Here is a 23,514-nt window from a genome sequence, read left to right on the forward strand (position 1 = left end):
TTATCATCTCCCAGCTTCCTACTTCATTCTCCCTGCTGCCCCCACCCACTTTTCCCCTCACCTATTCTCGCCTGTCACCTTCCAGCTTCTTCCACCTTTTCCAGTCCTGCTGAAGGGTCTCGGCTTGAACGGTCAGCTGTTTATTCCTGTCCATAGCTGATCCTGCTGAGTTCCTCCAGCATTTTGTGTGTGTAGTGTAGTTCTGGATTCCCTGCATCTGCAGAATCTCTTTTTTAAAACCTCTCAGCCTGCTTCCTGATCTCACAGTTTTTTTCCTGAACTCCCCCTGGCAGACGATCCAGTAAGTATTCATCCTGCAGTGAGAATCACGGCATCAAACCCCCGAGCCCGGAGCAGTACCTGACGCCACTACAGCAAAAGGAGGTCTGCATCCGACACCTGAAGGCGAAGCTGAAGGAGACAGAGGAGAGGCTGGATGAGAGGTACTGTTCGGAGGGCCGCGGCAGGGTCACGTCCTCGGATACATGGCTAATGGCAGGATCCTTAGCATTGTAGAGGAACAGAGGGATCTTGGGGTCCACATCCAAAGTCGCCGAGCAAATTGGTAGGGTTATTTAGAAGCCGTATAGTACTGTGCAAAAGTCTTAGGCACATATATGTAGCTAGCGTGCCCAAGATTTTTGCGTAGTACTGTATTTGTCAACATGGAGCGAAGAGTGAGTTTGTAGATCTGGTTTTGCAAAGGATGTTGAGAATGGTAAGGGTGGCGTGTGGGTCAGGTGGCAGAGAAGGAATGCTAGGGGTGTGAGTGGCGCGGGTGCAGGTACACCCAACCCTGATACACGAGGAAAGGTCATTAGATTCCAAACAATTGGTTTATTGAGCATTAAAGAATGTCTCTCTGGTGCTTCCCACTCCCTCCCCTCTCACTGTTCCCTTCCCACTCTTAGTCCACAATAGTAACTCCATATCAGAATCAGGTTTATCATCACTCATATACGTCATGAACTTTGCTTTTTTTTGTGGCAGCAGTACAGTGAAATTCATAAAAATACTACAATGCAGTACTGTGCAGAAGTCTTAGGCACTCTAGCTATAAATACATATGTGCCTAAAACTTTTGCACAGTACTGTATATTGTGTTGGCCTTCATTAGTTAGGGAATTGAGTTCAAGAAGTGTGAGAGAAATGTTACATCTCTATAAAACTCTGGTTAGACCACACTTGGAGCATTATGTTTCATTCTGGTCACCTCATTGTAGGAAGGATGTAGAAGCTTTACAGAAGGTGCAGAGGAAAATTATCAGGGTGCTGCCCGGATTGGAGAGCATGTCTTATGTGGATAGGTTGAGAGAGTTAGGGCTTTTCTCTTTGGAGTGGAGGAGGATGAGAAATACTTCAATGAAGTTCATAACAGCCTTTTTCCCGGGGTATCCTTGGCCGAAGATATATCCTTTAAGGTGATTGGAAGAAAGTGTAGAGGAGATGTCAGGGGTAGATTTTTTACACGGAGAGTCTTAAGTGCTTAGAAGTGTGAGGAAGAAGTCTTAGGTCCCTCACCATTGGGTTCAGGAACAGTTATTACCCCTTAATCATCCGGCTGCTGAACCAGTGTGGATAACTTCACTCACCTCAATGTGAATACTCACTGCTACCTCCAGGCAGGAGATACAGCAGCCTTAGGGCCCAAACCACCAGGTTCAGGAACAGTTATTACCTTCAATCACCAGGCTCCTGAACTAGAGGGGGTGACTTTACTCACCACGACTCTGAACTGATTCTATGACCTACAGACTCACTTTCAAGGACTTTACAGCTCATGTTCTCAGGATTATTTATTTGCACATTTTTTCTTCTTTTATACATTGATAAGTTTGTTAACATATGATGTTTAGCAAATTATGTTGTACTTAAAGAAAAATACAAATATTTATATAGAAAATGGAAGGCTATGTAGGAGGGAAGTGTAAGATTGATCTTGGAGAAAGTCAAAACTTCTCTAACCTCAACTCTGAATTGATTCCACCACCTATGGACTAAATGCCAAGGACTGTACAACTCATGTTCTCAGTATTATTTATCTACTTATTGATTTTTTCTGTATGTGCGGTTTGTCTTCTTTTGCACATTGGTTATTTGTTAGTGTTCCTGTGTAATTTTTCATTGATTCTATTGTATTTCTTTGTTCTATTGTGAATGCTTGCAGGAAGTTGAATCTCATTGAGATTTACAGGAAGATGTTTCCTGCTTGGCATTGCGGCCTGCCACACCTCCAACAGTGCCCTTAGGTCAGCTGCAGGGTCATCAGCCAGGGACCACCACTCATGGTAGTACTGGTACTTTGATAAGGAATTTACTTTGAACTTTGAAAAGGTTTGCACAGCCTTGTGGGCCAAAGGGCCTGTACTGTATTCTATGTTCTATTTCTTTATTTCTATGTGAATGCCTGCAAAAAGTGAATCTCAAAGTAGCATATGGTACTTTGATAATTAATTTTCTTTGAACTTTGAAAACTTTGAAATAAATTTATTATCAAAGTACATATATGTCACTGAGTGTCAGGCTGGAGGGGTGCGTACAGTCGGTGATGGGCAACTGATGGGGTGTCCTGTGGGTTTGACAGGGATGTCGAGGTGGAGGACCTGAAGATGCAGTTGTCACGGATGCAGGAGGACTGGATCGAGGAAGAATGCCACCGTGTGGAGGCCCAGCTGTCACTGAAGGAGGCCAGGAAGGAGATCAAACAGCTGAAGCAGGTGATCGAGACGGTGAAGAACAACTTAGTGGAGAAAGACAAGGGCATCCAGAAGTATTTCATTGACATCAACATTCAGAACAAGAAACTGGAGACCTTGCTGCAGAGTATGGAGTTGGCCCAGGATGGGGCCTCTCACTCCACCTCTGGCTCCCCGGCCAAATCCCTGACCCGAAGCTCGACCTACACTAAGCTGAGCGAGCGGGTGGGTGAGCTCCAGGGCATTGAGGGTTTCCCGGCCCCTCACCATAGCTCCTTGGCCTCTGGGATGGACCGCACCCTGGAGGGTCTCAGCTTTTCAGTCCGGCCTGGGGTATTGATGGGCCAGGAGCCCGAGGAAGCTGCTTGCAGGCCTGGCCCCCAGCAGGTCATCCTTCGGGACCAGAGTGTCCAGACTGACCATGCCGCCCGCCAACCCGACCTGGAGGTCATCGCCGAGAAGGTGCTGAAGTCCAGTGCCTGCAGCCCACGTAGCCTCACCTCGGAAGGAGAGGCATCAGAGATCCTCCCTGACCAGCAGACGCTGGACACGAGGCTGGTTGATAGGCAGTCGGCCACAGGGGGGCTGATGGAAATCTCGGGCCAAGCAGTGCCGGTGGAACCTGATGGCTGGCTGACCCACTGGAGCCACCACTACATTGTGGACCTGCTGGCGGTGACTATTCCAGCCGTCCCCACCCTTGCCTGGATCTTCAGCACACAGCAGGGCAGTTCTCAGCCCCTCTACAACATCGGCATGCTGCTGCGTTGCTGTTGTGTCATCGCTCTCCATTCCTTGCGCCGACTGAACAACAGTCCGCCTTCCTCTCACTGTCCCCGTTTCCCATCCTAGCTCCTACCTCACCTCTGTCCCAGCTTCGCCCTGTTGTCCACCAGTCACTGACCCATCATAGATCCCACCCTTCATTTTATAGAGATACAGCATGGTTACAGCTGGCCAGTTTCACCTTGTGCTGAAATAACCTACTCACCTGCACGTCTTTGGACTGTGGGAGGAAACTGGAGCACCTGGACAAAACCATGTGGTCATGGGGAAAATGTACAAACTTCTCACAGACAGTGGCAGGAATCAAACCCAGGTTGCTACCATGCCCCCACCATAGACCTCCGCCGGGTCCCTCTCACTTTCCCTTCTCTAGTAGCCCCTCCCCATTCCTTACCGTAACTTGTCCCACTGGTTTTCCTCTCCCAGTCCCCAGTCTCCATCCCTGACCTCCAGCCTATTCTATCCTAGCCCTCCCCTCGGTTCCAGTTAGTCGTGATCAAATGGCAAGACAGAATTGATGGGCTGAATGGACCATCAGCTCCAATGTCTTATGGGATCTCTATCATTGCCTATCCAAGCTCAGCAGCTCTTCTTGATGCCCCACCATCATCCAAAACCTCTTGACACTCTTTCCAGCACACACCAACATTATCTCCCCACCCTCCCATACCGTCCGTACCCCTCACCCTAATCCTCATTCACCTTCTCCATTATTTCAGAAACAATTTCACACCATTCCCATGCACTGATCAGACTCCTTGTATAAATATTAACAATTCATTGATACACCCAAATATATAGAAATATACATAAATATATATATAATAGAGACAAATAACTAATCTAAATGAGTGTCTAAAGGACATCACAAAGCTCCTGTGACCATTTCCATCAGAGTTCATTGTTATTATTAGTCAAAGACAATTCATCAAAGCATTTTCAATATGCTTCTGTCAATAACACATCTACAAACTGGCACCTTCACTCCATTAATGCACTGGATCAGTTGCTGGCAGTTGTTCCCTGTCAGCTGGTGCCAATCTTCAATGGTCACTTTTAACCATGATTGATATCTGATTGTAGTTTTAGACAATCTCTCCCCACCCTTTTTGTGGTGACAACCATATTTATATATTTATTGATTGTTTGCACATTTTTAACAACTTTACCTTTGTGACGCATTTGCACTTTGCTGTGTTGCTTCTGGGAGGTGGAAGAGCAGGGTTTTTGTACTCCCAGCTGCCAGATCAGACTTCCTGTGAATCATCGCTGTGGTAAACCTGCCAATCTATTCAAGAAAGGAGATGGAATTCCTCCCACAATATATCTCAGTCCAAAGCAATCACTGGGCTCCTTCCTTGGCTCTGGTATAAAGCCAGTGGTAGACTAGTGGCTTCTTTTCACGGGAATGGTTTGAGGCTTGACAAAGATTCGGATGAGGATTAATTTTTCACATGCGCAGGTTTCTTACCCACTGTTAAATCAGAATGTTAGATTACATTCACTGGGCTTGTTCTCTTGGGACATGAGAGATTACAGATGCTGCAATAAGGAGCAGGACACAAAATGCCAGCGTTTGTGGACAGAAATAGATAGCTAATGTTTTGGGTCAACTGTCCAATTCCCTTTGTAGATGCTGCCCAACCTACAGAGTTTCTCCAGCATTCTGTGCAATGTTTAGTATTCCTGGGAATATGCAAAAAGTGTTTTAAACTATAATAGAATCACATAGTTCTACAGCACAGAACCAGACCCTTTGGCCCATCTAGTCCATGACAAAAAACTGTTATTCTGTCTAGTCCCCTCAATGCCCACCTGGACCATAGCTCTCCCTACCCCTCTCGTCCATATACATCCAGACTTCTCTTAAAAGCTGCAATCAAACCTTCTTCCACCACTTCTGCTGGCAACTGGTTCCACACTCTCACCACTCTCTGTGTGAAGAAGTTCCCTCTTAGGCTCCCCTTAAATATTTCACCTTGCACCTTTAACTGATGACTTTTAGTTCTAGTCTCACCCAACTTCAGTACAAAAAGCCTGCCTATCTATACCCCTCATAATTTCATATAGCTTGATCAACTCTCCCCTCAATCTTCTACATTCCAGGGAATAAATTCCGAACCCATTCAACCTCTCCCTATAGCTGATGACTTAAGCTCTGGCAACATCCTTGTAAATTTTCCCCGCACTCTTTCAACCTTATTTACATCTTTCCTGTAGGTAGGTGACCAAAACTGCACACAATACTCCAAATTAGGCCTCACCAATGTCTTAAACAACTTCAAAGTAATATCCTAACTCCTGTATTGAATACTCTGATTTGTGAAGGCAAATGTACCAAAATCTACCAACCCTTGCTAACAGGTCAAAAGTGGTCAGGGAGCAGCAAGTCATGTGATCATTCAGCTTTGACACCCTTGCCCAAGTCAATTAATTTACCCTCGGTGATAATCCATTCCTTGTTTGGGAGATTCAATGCGGGGGTAGAAATCATTTAACACCCGTGGAAATGGAATTGAGATGGATTCTTCAGGTAATCTTGGAAAGAATGGATTATCAGACTTTTTAATGAAAGTCTTAAATAGTTGGGGTGGTGGGGTGGAGATACGTCTCTACCAAAGGAGGTGTAAGGCATTCTTTCCCTCTGCTAGCCTACCTTTGGGCAAGGTGTAGCACCTGCTTAGCACCCCACCCCCACCCCTGATGAGGGTCACATGAAGACACAGGAGCTGGTGGTAGATGATCATTTGAGCAGCTGGTGTATATCAGAAGTCTTGGTTATGTGACCACTGGCCAAAAATCTGCTCCTATACCTTATGGTCTTAAGTCCTGTTAGTTCAGGGGTAGAATTTTCCAATGTTCTGTCCTGATGAAGGGTCTCAGCCCAAAATATTGGCTCTTTATTCCCCTCCACAGATGCTGCCTGACCTGCTGAGTTCCTCCAGCATTTTGCGTGTGTTGCTCTGGATTTCCAGCGTCTCCGGAATCTCTTGTGTTTAGAATTTTCTAATACGTTGTTTATAAATATTCAGAGAGAAATCAACATATCACTGTTTAAAATTGCATTTCCACTATTACAGCATTATATTTCTAATTCTTTCTGTGGGACGTCGGAGGGATAGCATTTTTGCACCGTCTCCCTGATGTCCCTGACAGAGCATCACATCGACCCATTGGCACTGGTTGTTGTGACGGTGCCATGTGATGGAACATTGAAACATTCACCACAATAGAACATTGACACCTGGTCAGATCAGGGTGGCAAGTAGTTTCGAGGGGAGGATGTGTCCTTAGAAGTTTAATGTGTTCCTCATTTCCTTAACCCTGGTGGACATACTTAAGTGCTGAGATCTTCCTTTGTTAACTTGATGCCTGGTCTGGGAGTCTAGAGAACAGGCCAGAAGAGTGATCATAACATTTGATAATGTCTTTGTTTTGTGTTTGGTTGAGTCTTGTTTATTACATACGTGCATGTGTGTGTTTGTGTTTGTGTGGCAGTGTTCCCTCTAATTTTTTTTCAGCTGCACGGACTAACCATTGCTCTGAGCAGGAAATTTTTACGCGGCCTGAAATCTGCACGGCAGTTCAAAGACTTTTTTTTAATATGCATACTATGAATATTTAGAATGAAAATTGAAAAATCACATACTTTTGATTTTATTTATTAATTGAAGAGTATAATGAAATACAGTACTACTATCCTCTCCTGTCAGATTCCTTCTTCTCCAGCCCTTCACCTTTCCTACCCACCTGGCTTTAGCTATCACCTTTCAGCTAGCCTCCTTCCCCTGCCCCCATCTTTTTTATTCTAGCATCTTTCTCCTTCCTTCTTATTCCTAGAGAAGGGTCTTGGCCCGAAACATTGACTACCTATCGTTTCAATAGATATTGCCTGACCTGCTGAGTTCCTCCAGTATTTTGTGTGTTACTTTGGATTTCCAGCACCTGCAGACTTTCTCGTGTTTATAAAGAAAATCTTACATGTTTCGTAAACTTTTAAACTTAGATGGCGTCGGTGTTCAGCAGGTGGTGGTTTATTAACAATGAGATACTAACTTCCATTCTGTGTTTATTGTTACAATTTGTAACAGTGCTGTAACTTGAAACACGATGTAAAAACGTTGAAGCTCTAAGATGTTTCAAAGTAAATGTGGTATGTTTATTGTTTAGAAAATTTATGGACTATATTGATTAACACATAATTACAGGATATTTCGCAATTATATCAACATAGATTTCAAAATTATATGAACATAACTTCAAATTTAGATTAACATTATTCAAAAGAAAATTCCAGCTGCATGGCAACAAAGGTTATGTGCGTGGGAGAATTTCAGATACTGCACAGCTGCACACCCATGCAGCTTAGAGGGAACAGTAGTGTGTGTGTGTGTCGGTGTGTGTTTCTGTGTGTATGCACACAAGAAACTGGGTGCCAGCTGTTGTTGAAGGTTTCTGTGAAGCAGTCTAACACTGAACCCAGTGCTGTCTGACAGATAACTGAGGGGCTTCTTCGCTGTTACTGTTTATCATTTGTACCACTGACTCTGTAGCATTCAGAGTATCCTGTACCTGAAATAAACACCTGAAACCTCTAGGCTCCTTGTCTAAGTGGTGCAGAGACAAAAACATCAAGGTATGTGAAATATTGCCAGGAAACACGAAGTGTGCGGTGAACCTTCCCTTGGGAGAGGAGCTGTTAACCCAATGATGTTCAAGAAGTTAATCCTTTTTATTCTGGCTTTAGAAGATGTAAATGTTTGTGAGCATGCCCCACAGCTTCAAGGAGAGCTTCTATCTTGCTGTCATAGAATGCAGGACATTCTGCAGTTGCTGAAAATCAAGAACAACACATACAAAATGTTGGAAAACTTCAGAAGGTCAGACAACATCAGTCCTGATGAAGAATCTCAGCCCAAAATGTTGATTGTCATTCCCTTTCATAGAAGCTGCCTGATCTGTTGAGTTCCACCAGCAATGTTTTTGTGTGTTGCTTAAGATTTCCATGCATCTTCAGAATCTCTTGTGTTTATGATCTGCTGTTCCAATGCAAAGTGTTCAAGGTACTGTTTGGTTATTCTGGAGAAGTTTAAATTTTCCTTCCTCTCCTATACCTTATTATTCTGGCTTCTTCCCACTTCCTTTCCAGTCTTGATGAAGGATCTTGGTGCAAAATGTCAGTTGATTTTTTTTCCCTTCCGTAGATGCTGCCTGTCCTACTGAGTTCCTCCAGCATGTTGCATGTTTTGCTCAAGATTTCTAGCATCTAGGATCTCGTGTGTAGATGTCAAACCTTGCTATGGTTCATCGCAATTAATCTGTTATTCTCTTAACACCTCACCTGAATAAGACCATAACGCATAGGAGTAGAATTAGGTTCATGGAGTCTGTTCCATCATTTGATGTTGTTTAATTTATTATCCTCTCAAACCCATTCTCATGCCTTCTCTCTGTAACCTTTGACACCCTGACTAATCAAGAAGCTATCAGCCTCTGCTTTAAATATACCCAAAGACCTGGCCTCCACAGCCATTTGTGGCAATGGATTCCACAGATTCACCACCTCTGGCTAAAGAGATTCCTCCTCATCTCTGTTCTAAAGGGACATTCTTAAATTTTGAAGTTGTGCCCTCTGGTCCAAGACTGTCCTACTGTGGGATGAGGAGTAATTTCTTTTGCCCGAGGGTGGTGATTGGCGAAGACATCAAGAGTTATGGGAGAAGGCTGGAGAATGGGGTTGAGAAGGATAATCAGCCATGATGGAATGACAAGGCACTTGATGGGCCAAATGCCCTAATTCTGCTCCTGTTTCTTATGGTCTAAGAGAGTACATTGTGGAGTTAATATAGAAACATAGAAACATAGAAAATAGGTGCAGGAGTAGGCCATTCGGCCCTTCGAGCCTGCACCGCCATTTATTATGATCATGGCTGATCATCCAACTCAGAACCCTGCACCAGCCTTCCCTCCATACCCCCTGATCCCTGTAGCCACAAGGGCCATATCTAACTCCCTCTTAAACATAGCCAATGAACTGGCCTCAACAGTTTGCTGTGGCAGAGAATTCCACAGATTCACCACTCTCTGTGTGAAGAAGTTTTTCCTAATCTCAGTCCTAAAAGGCTTCCCCTCTATCCTCAAACTGTGACCAACATAGTCAGGAAAAACGATTAGACTGAATCCACAAGGTGCCACATAATCAGTTATTAGTATGGCACTTTTGTCTACACTCTTATAACTTGGATCGGAACCGCTATACAGACAAAATAACTCTGCAGCTATGCCTTATGGTTTTCACCAGAGTGGGGTCTGTTGTGGACCAATTTGTTTAAGTAATGCTCAGTGTTATGGGAGGCACAGTAGTGTAGCAGTTAGTGTAACACTTACAGTGCCAGCGATGGTTCAGTTCCTGTCAGTAAGGAGTTTGTATGTTCTCCCTGTGACTGCTGGTTTCCTCCACAGTCCAAAGACGTGTGGTTAGCGTTAATGAGTTGTGGGCATGTTACTTTGGCGCCAGAAGCATGGTGAAGCTTGTGGGCTGCCCTCAGCACAATCCTTGGAATGTGTGGGTCGTTGATGCAAAACGATGCATTTCACTGTAAGTTTCAATGTACACATGACAAATAAAACTAATTTTTTTTGTGTGTCTCACTGATCAAACTGTGGTTGAAGAGATTCGAAAACAGGCACACAGTTACACTCAGCTAAACTAGGAGCAGAGTACATGCTAATCCTGTCAATGTGACAGTACCGAGGTTAAAAATCAATTTCCTGTCTCTGGATTAAGAGAAGTCTGTCTCACAATGTTAAAGTGACTGTGAGTTTCTCTAGAGGTTTACCCTTCAACCAACATCAACAGGACAAGTTAGCACAATGCTGTCTGTGGGAGCTGTGTGTAAACTGGTCAGTCTACCTCATTACAACGGCAATTTTACACTATTAGTGATCAAGGGCTCTGAGAGAAACCCAAGAACACCACTTTGTAAAGGGTGTTATTCTTTACGGCCAACTTCTAGCTGCAATGTTTGTCACCAGCCTTTTGAGAGGACTAGAATATTCTGCTCTTAAATCTATGGTGTAAGATGGTGCACAAGGTAAGAGGATACCATAGGATGCCACATGAATCAGATATATGTATTTATTTTTATTATATGTATGGAACATGCTCTTCTGGCCCTTCGAGCTGCATCGCTCAGCAATGGAAAGGAAAGGTATGTTGCATCCAGAGTTTCTCCAGTTAGACGATTTCCCTCCACGCCTCTCTGGGGAATCGCGTATGAGGCAAGTTACAGCAGTGGTTTGCCTTTGCCTTCTGCCAGGTGAGTTTCCAAAGAGATCACCAGCTCGTAACCCAGCACGGATGGAAAGCATGCAAGGGAGCCAGCTGGCTGGATTCGTTCCAAAGTCCGACTCTGATGCCACTACACCACCAGCCAGGTCTAACGATTTAATCCTACCCTAATCACAGGACAATTTACTTTCTTTTTAAATCTTTTTATTGAGTAAGTATACAAAAAAGGTAAGCCATATAAACATTAATACAATGTTAAAGTATAATAAAATTCCAAAAGATAACAATACCAAAAAGAAAATACTACAATGTAATTTAAGTATAAGAAACCAAGATAACATAATAGTATACTAAATTTTATATATATCAATGGAAAAAAAGAAAAAAAAAACCCCAAAAAAAAACCCACCGTGCAACTAACTAAAAGCAAGGCAAAGCAATGGGCTAACTTGAAACCAAACAGAGTTAAACTTAAAATCACGTCCTCAATCCCGACCTCCATTAAAACAGTGAAAAAAAAAACAAGAAGGGTAAATATTACATTAAATGAAAATATCGAATAAAAGGTCCCCAAATCTGTTCAAATTTAAATGAAGAATCATAAAGGTTACTTCTAATTTTCTCCAAATTCAAACATAAAATCGTCTGAGAAAACCAAAAAAAGGTAGTTGGAGCATTAAGCTCTTTCCAATGTTGTAAAATACATCTTTTCGCCATTAAAGTAAGAAATGCAATCATTCTACGGGCTGAAGGGGAAAGATTACTAGAAATTTTAGGTAGTCCAAAGATAGCAGTAATAGGGTGAGGAGAGATATCTATATTTAATACCTTAGAAATAATATTGAAAATATCTCTCCAAAAAGTTTCCAAAGTAGGGCAAGACCAAAACATATGAGTTAAAGAGGCTATCTGCCCCGAACATCTATCACAGAAAGGATTAATATGCGAGTAAAAACGTGCTAACTTATCTTTGGACATATGTGCTCTATGAACCACTTTAAATTGAATTAGGGAATGTTTAGCACAAATAGAGGAAGTATTAACTAATTGTAAAATCTGCCCCCAATCATCCACAGAAATGGTAAGCCCCAATTCCTGTTCCCAATCTACCCTAATCTTATCAAATGGAGCTTTCCTAAGTTTCATAATAATATTATAAATCATAGCCGATGCACCTTTCTGACATGGATTAAGGTTAATTATCGAATCTAAAATATATATAGGAGGAAGCATTGGAAAGGAAGAAAGTATAGTACTTAGGAAATTTCTAACTTGTAAATATCTAAAAAAATGTATTCTTGATAAGTTATATTTATTAGATAATTGTTCAAAAGCCATAAGGGAACCATCTAAAAATAAATCCAAAAACCGTAAAATACCCTTAGTCTTCCAAGTTTGAAAAGCGCGATCCGTAAAAGAGGGAGGAAAAAATATGTTACCTAAAATAGGAATCGCTAACCCGAATTGATTAAGATCAAAAAATTTTCTGAATTGAAACCAAATGCGCAAAGCATATTTAACTATCGGGTTAGAGACCTGCTTAAGGCATTTCGAATCAAAAGGAAGAGAGGAACCTAAAATAGAACCAAGTGTATAACCCTGAACAGATTGTAATTCCAATGCTACCCATTTAGGAATAGATAGTATGTCCCGGTCAAGTAACCAAAATTTCATATGTCGAATATTAATAGCCCAATAATAAAATCTAAAATTAGGTAATGCTAAACCTCCATCTCTCTTAGCTTTCTGTAAATGTATTTTACCCAGTCTCGGATTCTTATTCTGCCAAATAAATGAAGAAATTTTAGAGTCAACTTTATCAAAAAAAGATTTAGGAACGAAAATTGGTAATGCCTGAAACACATATAAAAATTTTGGCAAAAAAAAACATCTTAACTGCATTAATACGACCAATCAAAGTTAAATATACACAGGACAATTTACAATGACAAATTAACCTACCAACGGATAAGTCTTTGGACTGTGGGAGGAAATCGGAGCACCAGAGGAAACCCATGTGGTCACAGGCAGAATGTACAAACTCCTTAGAGGCAGTGGCGGGAATTGAACCCAGGTCTCCTGTACTCTAAAGCATTGTGCTAACCACTACACTAGCATGCTAGCGCCATTGTCTTCACCAATTTATAGCTTGGATTGGAACTACTATGCAGTCAAGATAATAGCAATCTTCTGGATATTTGTGTAATTTTACTGATTAACCTGACAATTGTTCTGTTGAAGGGTCTCAGCCCCAAATATCAACTGTTTATTCATTTCCATAGGTGCTGCCTGACCTGCTGAGTTCCTCCAGCATTTTATGTGTGTTACTCTGGATTTCCAGCATCTGCAGAGTCTCTTGTGTTTATGATTAACATTCTGCTTTTTAACTACATTTAAACATTACATGGAAACAGGAGCAGCATCTCACATGCGGAGATCACAAATCCTTTGCCAAGAATTAGTTTTGGGTGCGAGAGGATCAGTCAGCGTGGACAGGTATAGAAGAGGCCTGTGCGCAGTTTCTACTGAGTGGTGTCAGCTATTTCCCCCTGCCTTGCTGCTGGAACAGGCAAGTTTATAACTGAATTGATTCCCTTTCAGTTATCACTTCAGTTGAACCCTTTAACTTCCAAGACAGAAATCCCAAATGGCCAGTTGCTGGGCTTGTGACCTCAGCTATCAGGCAGTTTGCATTACCGTTGATCATAGTACAAACTGTGTGATCTGATTGTGTTCCTTTTTAACTAACAAATGTCATTGGTTTGCAACAGCAGTTCCCAACCTGGAGTCCACAGACCCCTTGTTTAATGTCCATGGCCCAAAAAAGTTTGGGAACCCCTGGTTTACAATATGCAACATTCCACTTTAGTAACACTAAGAGTTGTTAACCATTGTTATTGGTTATTGATATTTGGAATATACTGGTATGGAAACACCAAAACCCAGGAACACAAAAGTCTACAGGAAGTGGTGGATGCAGCCCGGTCCATCACAGGTAAGGCTCCCCCCCCCCCCCCCATTGAGCACATCTATAAGGAGCACTGCCACAGGAAAGCAGCATCCGTCATCAAAGACCCCCACCATCCGGGCCATGCTCTCTTCTGCCTAATAACATCAGGTATGAGGTACAGGAGCATTAGGTCCACACCACCAAATTCAGGAACAGTTATTACCCTACAGCCATCGGGCTCCTGAACCAGTGGGGATAACTGATTCCACAATCTACAGACTCACTTTCAAGGACTCTTCAACTCATGTTCTCAGTAATATTTATTTAAAATTATTTAAATGATTTATCATCTTTTTATATTAGTTTGTCAGTCTTTGTGATACATAGTTTTCATAAATTCTATTGATTTTCTTTATTTTCCTGTAAACACATGCAAGAAAATGAATCTCAGGATAGTAATATATGGTAAGTATACATACTTTGATAACCAATTGACCTTGAACTTTGAACTTACTGGTTATTATGCTTGCAAATCTGTTCCCTTAGCATTTTTAGCTGCTGATGGTCTGTTAGGTAAAGTTTGTCCATAATTACAGTAGCTAATATAATGTACTGAGAGTTCAAACACCAAAATGGTTAAAATTACAGAGAGGTCCACAAGATAGCAGAATAAAGTGTGAATTAATGCACAAACTTGATATGGAGATGATTTTAATAAAAGAGCAGAGATCCAGTGGATTATTCCAGATAAAGTGGCAGAGAATATAGCTCCACACTTGATCTCTTGTGAGTAAATACTAAAGCACCAACTAGCTCTTACACCTCTGGAGTGGAGTGATCCATCTGAGACACAAGACCAGAGGACATCCTGGAAGAACAACAAACACACCATTACCCCAGCGTCGCGTCAACACTAGTAACATTCTGCAATGAAGGAGGCTGAGGGGACGTCTGATGGAGGTATGTAAAAATAGGGAGAAGATTGTTACTGTGTCTTGCAAGGGCATGCAATGAAAGTGGGAGGGAGGAGTTCAGAGGGGAAATTCCTTCCACAGAAGGAGTTTTGTATGTAATGCCTCAGGAGGTCAATGGGAGTAGGCAATTTAAATGGTTCAGCACAGACTAGATGGGCCAAAGGACCTGTTTCTGTGCTGTACTTTTCTATGCCTCTAAGAGGTAGTGGAGAAATAAGAAAATAGAGCAATACAGGCCTTTCAGCTCACAATGCTGTGCAAAGCTTTTAACATACTTGAAGATCAATCTAATTCTACCCTCCCACATAGCCCTCCATTTTTCTTTCATCCATATGCCTCTTAAATCTTCCTAACATATCTGTTTCTACCATCCAACATTTAACAGTGAGTTCCACACATCCACCACTCTGTGGAAAAAAAAACAAACTACTTCAGACATTCCCCCCCGCCCCATACCTTCCTCCAATCACCTTAAAAATGTTGTCCCCACGTAGCAGCCATTTCCACCCTGGGAAAAAGTCTGGCTGTCCATTCAATCAATGTTTGTTGTCCTCTTATCCACTTCTGTCAAGTCACCTCTCATCTTCCTTCACTCCAAAGAAGTTTCCCCTTAAACTTTTCATCTTTCATACTTCACCCATGACCTCTGTTGTAGTCCCACCCAACCTTGGTGGAAAAAGCCTACACCTCATAATTTTGTATCGTTCATTCGTTATGAGACATGTCGTATGACGTGGGCAATCATGGTCTTTCCATGATCATGATTGTTCCTGGCAAATTTTTCCACAGAAGTGGTTTGCCATTGCCTTCTTCTGGGCAGTGTCTTTACAAGACGGGTGTCCCAGCCAATATCAATACTCTTCAGAGACTGTCTGCTTGGCGTCAGTGGTTGCACAACCAGCACTTGTGATATGCACCAGCTGCTCATACGACCATCCACCACCTGCTCCCATGCTTCACATGACCTTGATCTGGGGCCTAAGCAGGTGCTACACCTTGCCCAAAGGCGACCTGCAGGCTAGTGGAAGGAAGGAGTGCCTTACACCTCCTTTGGTAAAGACATATCTCCACACCACCAACCATATAGCATTTTGTATATCTCTATCAAATCTAATGCTTTCCAAAGAATAAAGTTGTAACCTATTCAATCTTTCCTTATAACTCAAGTCCTCCAGTCCTGACAAGAAGTTTGTAAATTTTCTCTGTACTCTTTCAAACTTATTTACACCTCGACAAGTACTTGAATCACCAAGGCATTAAGGCCTTAATGTGGGCAAACAGAAAGATAGAAAACCTACAGCACAATACAGGCCCTTCAGCCCACAAAGCTGTGCCGAACATGTCCTTACCTTAGAAATTACCTAGGGTTACCCATAGTCCTCAATTTTTCTAAGCTCCATGTACCTATCCAGGAGTATTTTAAAAGACCCTATCGTATCCACCTCCACCACCATCACCAGCAGCCCATTCCACACACTCACCACTCTGCATAAAAACCTTATCCCTGACATCTCCTCTGTACCTGCTTCCAAGCACCTTAAAACTGTGCCCTCTCGTGCTAACCATTTCAGCCCTGGGAAAAAGCCTCTGACTATCCACACGATCAATGCCTCTCATCATCTTGTACACCTCTATCAGGTCACCTCTCATCCTCCGTCACGCCAAGGAGAAAAGGCCGGGTTCACTCAATCTATTCTCATTAGGCATGCTCCCTCCCCAATCCAGGCAACATCCTTGTAAATCTCTGCACCCTTGTATAGTTTCCACATCCTTCCTGTAATGAGGTGACCAGAATTGAGCACAGTACTTCAAATGGGGTCTGACCGGGGTCCTATATAGCTCTAACATTACCTCTCGGCTCTTAAACTCTGTCCCACGGTTGATGAAGGCCAATGCATAGTATGCCTTAACCACAGGGTCAACCTGTGCAGTAGCTTTGAGTGTCCTATCAACACAGACCCCAAGATCCCTCTGATCCTCCACACTGCCAAGAGTCTTGCCATTAATGCTATATTCTGCCATCATATTTGGCCTACCAAAATGAACCACCTGACACTTATCCAGGTTGAACTCTATCTGCCACTTCTCAGCCCAGTTTTACATCCTATCAATGTCCCGCTGTAACCTTTCACGCATACAGATATTGACATAGAAACATAGAAAACCTACAGCACAATACAGCTGAGCCGAACAAGTCCTTACCTTTGAAATTACTGAGGGTTACCCATAGCCCTCTAAATAAGATTAGTGTACATTGATACAAAGTGGTAGCATACACAGGATGGGCTGAAGGGCCTGTTCAGTGCTATAGAATTGTAAATAAGATTGACATTGCTTCATAAACTAGCACAGAGCACAAAACTATTAAGGATGTTGGTAGTAAGGAACACAAATCCAATGTTAGTATTCATTGAGAGGACTAGAATAGAAAAACAAGGATGTAATGTTGGGGGGTTTTATAAGGCATTGGTCAGACTGCACTTGAAGTATTGTGAGCAGCTTTAGGTCCCTTATCTAAGAAAGGATGTGTTGGCATTGGGGAGGATTCAGAGAGGTTCACAAGAGTAATCCCAGGAACAAAAGGGCCTATGTATGATGAGCATTTGATGGCTCTAAACCTATACTCACTGGAGTTTAGAAAACTGATGGAAGCTGTCACTGAAATCTATAGAATATTGAAAGGCCTTGATAGAGTGGATGTGGAGAGGTTGTTTTCAATAGTGGGAGAGTCTAGGACCAGAGGACATGGCCTCAGAATACAAGAATGTCTCTTCAGAACAGAGGTGAGGAGGAATTTGTTTAGCCAGAGGCTGGTGAATCTGTGGAATTCATTGCCACAGACGGCTATCGAGGCCAGTGGGTATATTTAAAGCAGAGAAAGGTTCTTGATTAATAAGGTTCCAGGGAACAAGCGGAAGAATGGCATTGAGAGGAATAATTGGATGGCAAAGCAGACTCAGTGGACAAAGGTTTTGAGAAGCACCACAGCTAGAGAAAGCTGGAGAGACCTAGGGCCTGGGTTTCAGAGAACAAGGCCCCCACTTTTTGTTGTTGACAATTATACTTGGAGAAGGGGCCAGAATGGAAGCCTTGGAGAGTGGCAGTGCTGGTAGGAGTTGTCGAGATAGGGAGGATGCAGGATGCGAGTGAGGACAGGGATGACAATACTACCCCTTGCACCTTCCCATACTATCCAACCACTGAATCGGCTTTGTACCCAGTTTCATTGCTGGCTCACTCACCTTTTAACCATGTGCTCAAAGACAACAGTAGGCATGACAGTGAGGGTCACTGAGGTTCCAGCTGTGGCCAGAATATCAGCGACCTGAGAGTCCTGTGAAACAGAGGACAAAGATACAAGCCACATCTTCAACTCTGGACAGCACAGCAATCAAACGCATACCAACACATTCAAGGATGTGCTGGAGGCAGTGACAGGGTTAAAACAGCCAGCACAGAACAGAAACAATGTACCAGAATCAGAATTATTATCACTGATGTACAGTTTAAAACACAGGAACAGAATTATGCCATTCAGCCCATCGAGTTTGCTCCACCATCATGGCTGATTTATAATCCCTCTCAACCCCATTCCCTGCCTTCTCCCCACAACCTTTAACACCCTGACTAATCAGGAACATAGTAACTTCCACATCACATATAGCCAATGACGTGGCCTCCACAGCAGTCTGTGGCAATGAATTCACAGATTCACCACCCTCCTCATATCTGTTCTAAAGGGGTGTCCTTCTATTTTGAGGCTGTACCCTCTAGTCCAAGACTTCCCACTTTTGGAAACATCCTCTTCACATCCACTCTATCTAGGTCTTTTAATATTCAATAGGTTTCAATGAAATCCCCGAGTCATACGAAAGGTATGTTGTGAAATTTGTTTTTTGCAGCAGTGCTACAGTGCAATACTAAAATATACTATAAATAATAAATATATTTAAAAGATTTGAGAGTGCAGAGCTTGTATGTTCCTGTCAGAATTAAAGGCAAAGTGAATAGGAATAAGGAACCTTGGTTCTCAAGGGATATTGCAACTCTGATAAAGAAGAAGAGAGAGTTGTATGACATGTATAGGAAACAGGGAGTAAATAAGGTGCTTGAGGAGTATAAAAAGTGCAAGAAAATACTTAAGAAAGAAATCAGGAGGCCTAAAAGAAGACATGAGGTTGCCTTGGCAGTCAAAGTGAAGGATAATCCAAAGAACTTTTACAGGTATATTAAGAGTAAAAGGATTGTAAGGGATAAGAAGATCAGAGTGGTCGGCTATGTGCAGAACTGAAAGAAATGAGGGAGATCTTAAATGGGTTTTTTGCGTCTGTATTTACTAAGGAAACTGGCATGAAGTCTATGGAATTAAGGGAAACAAGTAGTGAGATCATGGAAACTGTACAGATTGAAAAGGAGGAGGTGCTTGCTATCTTGAGGCAAATTAAAGTGGATAAATCCCCAGGACCTGACAGGGTATTCCCTCAGACCTTGAAGGAGACTAGTGTTGAAATTGCAGGGGCCCTGGCAGATATATTTAAAATGTCGGTGCCTATGGATGAGGTGCCGGAGGATTGGAGAGTGGCTCATGTTGTTCCATTATTTAAAAAAGGATCAAAAAGTAATCCAGGAAATTATAGGCTGGTAAATTTGACGTCGGTAGTGGGTAAGTTATTGGAGGGAGTACTAAGAGACAGAATCTACAAGCATTTGGATAGACAGGGACTTATTAGGGAGAGTCAACATGGCTTTGTGTGTGGTAGGTTATGTTTGACCAATCTATTGGAGTTTTTCAAGGAGGTTACCAGGAAAGTGGATGAAGGGAAGGCAGTGGATGTTATCTACATGGACTTCAGTAAGGCCTTTGACAAGGTTCTGCATGGGAGGTTTGTTAGGAAAATTCAGTTGCTAGGTACACATGGAGAGGTGGTAAATTGGATTAGACATTGGCTCATTGGAAGAAGCCAAAGAGTGGTAGTAGAGAATTGCTTCTCAGAGTGGAGGCCTGTGATTAGTGGTGTGCCACATGGGTCAGTGCTGGGTCCATTGTTATTTGTCATCTATATCAATGATCTGGATGATAATGTGGTAAATAGGAGCAGCAAATTTGCTGATGATACAAAGATTGGAGGTGTAGTGGACAGTGAGGAAGGTTTTCAGAGCCTGCAGAGGGACTTGGACCAGCTGGAAAAATGGGCTGAAAAATGGCAGATGGGATTTAATACAGACAAGTGTGAGGTATTGCACTTTGGAAGGACAAACTAAGGTAGAACATACAGGATAAATGGTAAGGCACTGAGGAGTGCAGTAGAACAGAGGGATCTGGGAATACAGATACAAAATTCCCTAAAAGTGGCGACACAGGTAGATAGGGTCATAAAGAGAGCTTTTGGTACATTTGCCTTTATTAATCAAAGTATTGAGTATAAGAGCTGGAATGTTATGATGAGGTTGTATAAGGCATTGGTGAGGCCAAATCTGGAGTATTGTGTTCAGTTTTGGTCACCGAATTTCAGGAAGGATATTAATAAGGTTGAAAGAGTGCAGAAAAGGTTTACGAGGATATTGCCGGGACTTGAGAAACTCAATTACAGAGAAAGGTTGAATAGGTTAGGACTTTATTCCCTGGAACATAGAAGATTGAGGGGAGACTTGATAGAGGTATATAAAATTATGATGGGTATAAATAGAGTGAATGCAAGCAGGCTTTTTCCACTGAGGCAAGGGGAGAAAAAAACTAGACATGGGTTAAGGGTGAGGGGGGAAAAGTTTAAAGGGAACATTAGGGGGGGCTTCTTCACCCAGAGAGTGGTGGGAGTGTGGAATAAGCTGCCAGACGAGGTGGTAAATGCGGGTTCTTTTTTAACATTTAAGAATAAATTGGACGGATACATGGATGGGAGGTGTATGGAGGGATATGGTCCGTATGCAGGTCAGTGGGACTAGGCAGAAAATAGTTCGGCACAGCCAAGAAGGGCCAAGAGGCCTGTTTCTGTGCTGTAGTTTTTCTGTGGTTTTCTATGGTTTCTATAAATAAGTAGTGGAAACAAGGAGCAAAAAAAAAGTGATGTAGAATTCATGGGTTCTTGACAGTCTGGAGAAATGGACAGTTTGAACTGCCTTAATAGACATTCAGAAGTCATCCAGGGACAGTTAATGGTCTGTGAATTTCTCCAAGGATGTCAAAATATAAAACAAGAAGATTAGTAATGACTTAATCGATTGAATGGCTCGTCAGGTTGATTGATTACAGACATAAACACAAGCACACACACACAGGAAGTGCTGGAGGAACAAGGTCAGGCAGCATTATGGAACTTAATCAATGTTTTTGGGCTGAGATCTTTCTTCAGGACTGGAATGGATGAGAGAAGAAGCCAGAATAATGTGTGGGGGGGAGACAAGCTAGAGGGTGATAGGTGAAGCCAGGTTGGTGGTTTGGAGGTTGGGGGGGGGCGATGAAACAAGAAGCTGGGAGATGATAGATAGAAAAGGCTGAGCTGGAGAAGAAGGAATCTGTTAGGAGAGGAGAGTGGAAAGGAGGAGGGGCAGCAGGGGGAGGTGATTGGTGGATGTGGAGAAGAGGTAAGAGGCCAGCATGGGGAATGAAGAGGAGGGGAAGACATTTCTGAAAGTTGGACGAATTGATCATGCCATAAGGTTGGAGGCAACCAGACAGAATGAGGTACAATCCAAAAGTGACTTTATTGTGGCAGGAAAGGAGGCCATGGACCAACAAATTGGAATGGAAACGGGGTAGGAATTAAAATGAAACTCAGTCAGTCAGGCAGCAACTATGGAGAGGAAAATAGGGATTCCATCCAATTTCTAAGCACAAGTCCTTTCTTTCCAAATGCTGATTGAATTGTTGAGTTGTTTGGTATTTGACATTATAGTGAGAGTTTCCTGCCACGGATATTGCATTGAGTATAGTGACTGAATTGCCCAGTGACCAGCATCGGGCTGGGTGCTAACTGCTTAATAATCTATCCCCTGGCAACACATAGACACAAGATGAGAAAATCTGCAGATGCTGAAAATCCGAGCAACACACACAAAATGCTGGAGAAACTCAGCTGGCCAGGCAGCATCTATGGAAATGAATAAACAGTCAATGTTTTGGGCCAATGCTCTTCTTCAAGGCAGGAGAGGAAGGGGGAAGAAGCCAGAATAAGAAGGGAGAGGGGGTTAAGAGGAGAAAGAGTTGCAAGCATCTTTGAACCACTGGAAAAAGTGGTTCAGTAGCCAGACAGGATATGGGAGTCACTCGCACTAGCAGACTGAAATAGCAGTTAAAGAGTGCAGAAATTTGCAGATTCTGTGCAATTGTAATTACAAACTCTGATCTGGAATTATTACAGATTGTGCATTGCCATCGTTGGAGGAACTGCAAACAGACTCATCTCTGGTTATTAATGTCCTGAAGGGCTGGTAGCAACCCCACCTTGTGACAAAATGCAGACAGCGCAGGTTCACAACCAACAGCGGTGAATGAACAGTGAGAAGCATCAATGACCAACCAACTTTTAGTGTAACGCTATTACAGTACCATCGACCTGGGTTCAATTCCCGTCACTGTAATGCTGCAGCTCTATAGAACCCTGGTTAGAACACATGGAGTATTGTTGTTCTGTTCTGGTTTCCTTATTATAGGAAGGATGTGGAAGTTTTTGAGAGGGTGCAGAGGAGATTTACCAGGATATTGCTTGGATTAGAGAGCATAGGTTGAGCAAGCTAGGGCTTTTCTCTTTGGAAGGAAGAAAGATGAGAGGAGTACAAGATGATAAGAGGCATAGATTGAGTGGACAGCCAGACTTTTTCCCGGGGGCAAAATGGCTAATATGAGAGGGCATAATTTTAAGCTGATTGGAGGAAATTATGAGGGAGATGTCAGAAGGTGCTTTTTTAAAAAAAAAATCACAGAATACTGGGTGTGTGGAACGTGCTGCCAGGGGTGGTAGGTAGAGGCAGATACATTAGGGATATTTAAGAGACTCTGAAGTAGGTACATGGATGATAGGAAATGGAGGGCTATGTGGGAGGGAAGGTGTAGATTGATCTTACTGTAGGTTAAAGGGTTGGCAGAACATAATGGGTTGAAGGGCCTGTACTCTGCTTTACGATGTTCTAAATATTTGCTCACTTTCTCCCTCCACAGACACTGCCTGACCTGCTGAATGTTTCCAACTTTCTGGTTTTCTGTTGCATTCGGGCATGTGGGTGACAAGCATGGTGAACCTCACCTTCAACCCAATGACATTCTGACCATTGATTTCGCAGATGTTGTGATCGGTCAGTAGCCCGTTCCTGGCAGCAGAACTGTCCTTCACAATGGAGATGATCTTCCCACGTTTATAGAGGAAGCCAACGTGTCCACCACTATCCTTGTGAAGGATGACTGTCCTCTGGAATGGCCTGGAGGATGGTTAAAGAATTCATGAAAAATGTAGACTACAATCTCAGGAAGAAATCTCTTCTCCCACATACATTCAGTGTTATTTTATTTATTTAGGGCAGGGGTTCCCATTTTTTTTGCCATGGAGCCTTACCAATCACCAAGGGGTCTGTGGACTCCAGGTTGGGAACCCCTGATTTAGAGATACAATGTGTTCAATGAGCCACACAGGCCAGCAGCCCACTGATTTAACTCTCGTCTAATCACAGGACCATTCAGAATGATCAAACATCCCACTAACTGGCACATCTGTGCACAGTGAGAGTAAACCCATGCAGTCACGGTGAGAATGTACGAACTCCTTACAGATAGCACTGGAACAGGACTCCACACTCTGAGCTGTAATAGTGTCGCTCCCTTCGGGT

The 23,514-nt window shown here is 42.8% G+C and overlaps 2 protein-coding genes across 11 annotated transcripts in view; one reads left to right on the forward strand and one right to left on the reverse strand.

The window, feature by feature from the left end:
• The window catches only part of LOC134342652 (syntaphilin-like), a 62,258-nt gene extending 51,329 nt beyond the window's left edge, over positions 1-10,929 (forward strand). For 8 of the 10 annotated variants that reach the window (XM_063041029.1, XM_063041031.1, XM_063041033.1 and 5 more), the window contains 2 exons: positions 294-443; positions 2,585-10,928. In XM_063041029.1, the coding sequence (XP_062897099.1) occupies positions 294-443; positions 2,585-3,548 (1,114 nt within the window). In that variant the 3' untranslated portion in view covers positions 3,549-10,928. Of the gene's footprint in view, positions 1-293; positions 444-2,584 lie in introns of all 10 variants that reach the window. The other 2 variants (XM_063041038.1, XM_063041037.1) reach the window with 1 other exon arrangement.
• Positions 10,930-13,859: 2,930 nt separating this feature from the next.
• LOC134342654 (syntenin-1-like) overlaps positions 13,860-23,514 on the reverse strand; it is a 41,722-nt gene continuing 32,067 nt past the window's right edge. The window contains exons 7-9 of the mRNA XM_063041039.1: positions 22,938-23,109; positions 17,940-18,031; positions 13,860-14,591 (exon numbers count right to left, since the gene is read on the reverse strand). Of these exons, the coding sequence (XP_062897109.1) occupies positions 14,540-14,591; positions 17,940-18,031; positions 22,938-23,109 (316 nt within the window). The 3' untranslated portion in view covers positions 13,860-14,539. The remainder of the gene's footprint in view (positions 14,592-17,939; positions 18,032-22,937; positions 23,110-23,514) is intronic.

This window comes from Mobula hypostoma, chromosome 2 (genome assembly GCF_963921235.1).
Source record: "Mobula hypostoma chromosome 2, sMobHyp1.1, whole genome shotgun sequence".
NCBI lineage: Eukaryota > Metazoa > Chordata > Chondrichthyes > Myliobatiformes > Myliobatidae > Mobula > Mobula hypostoma.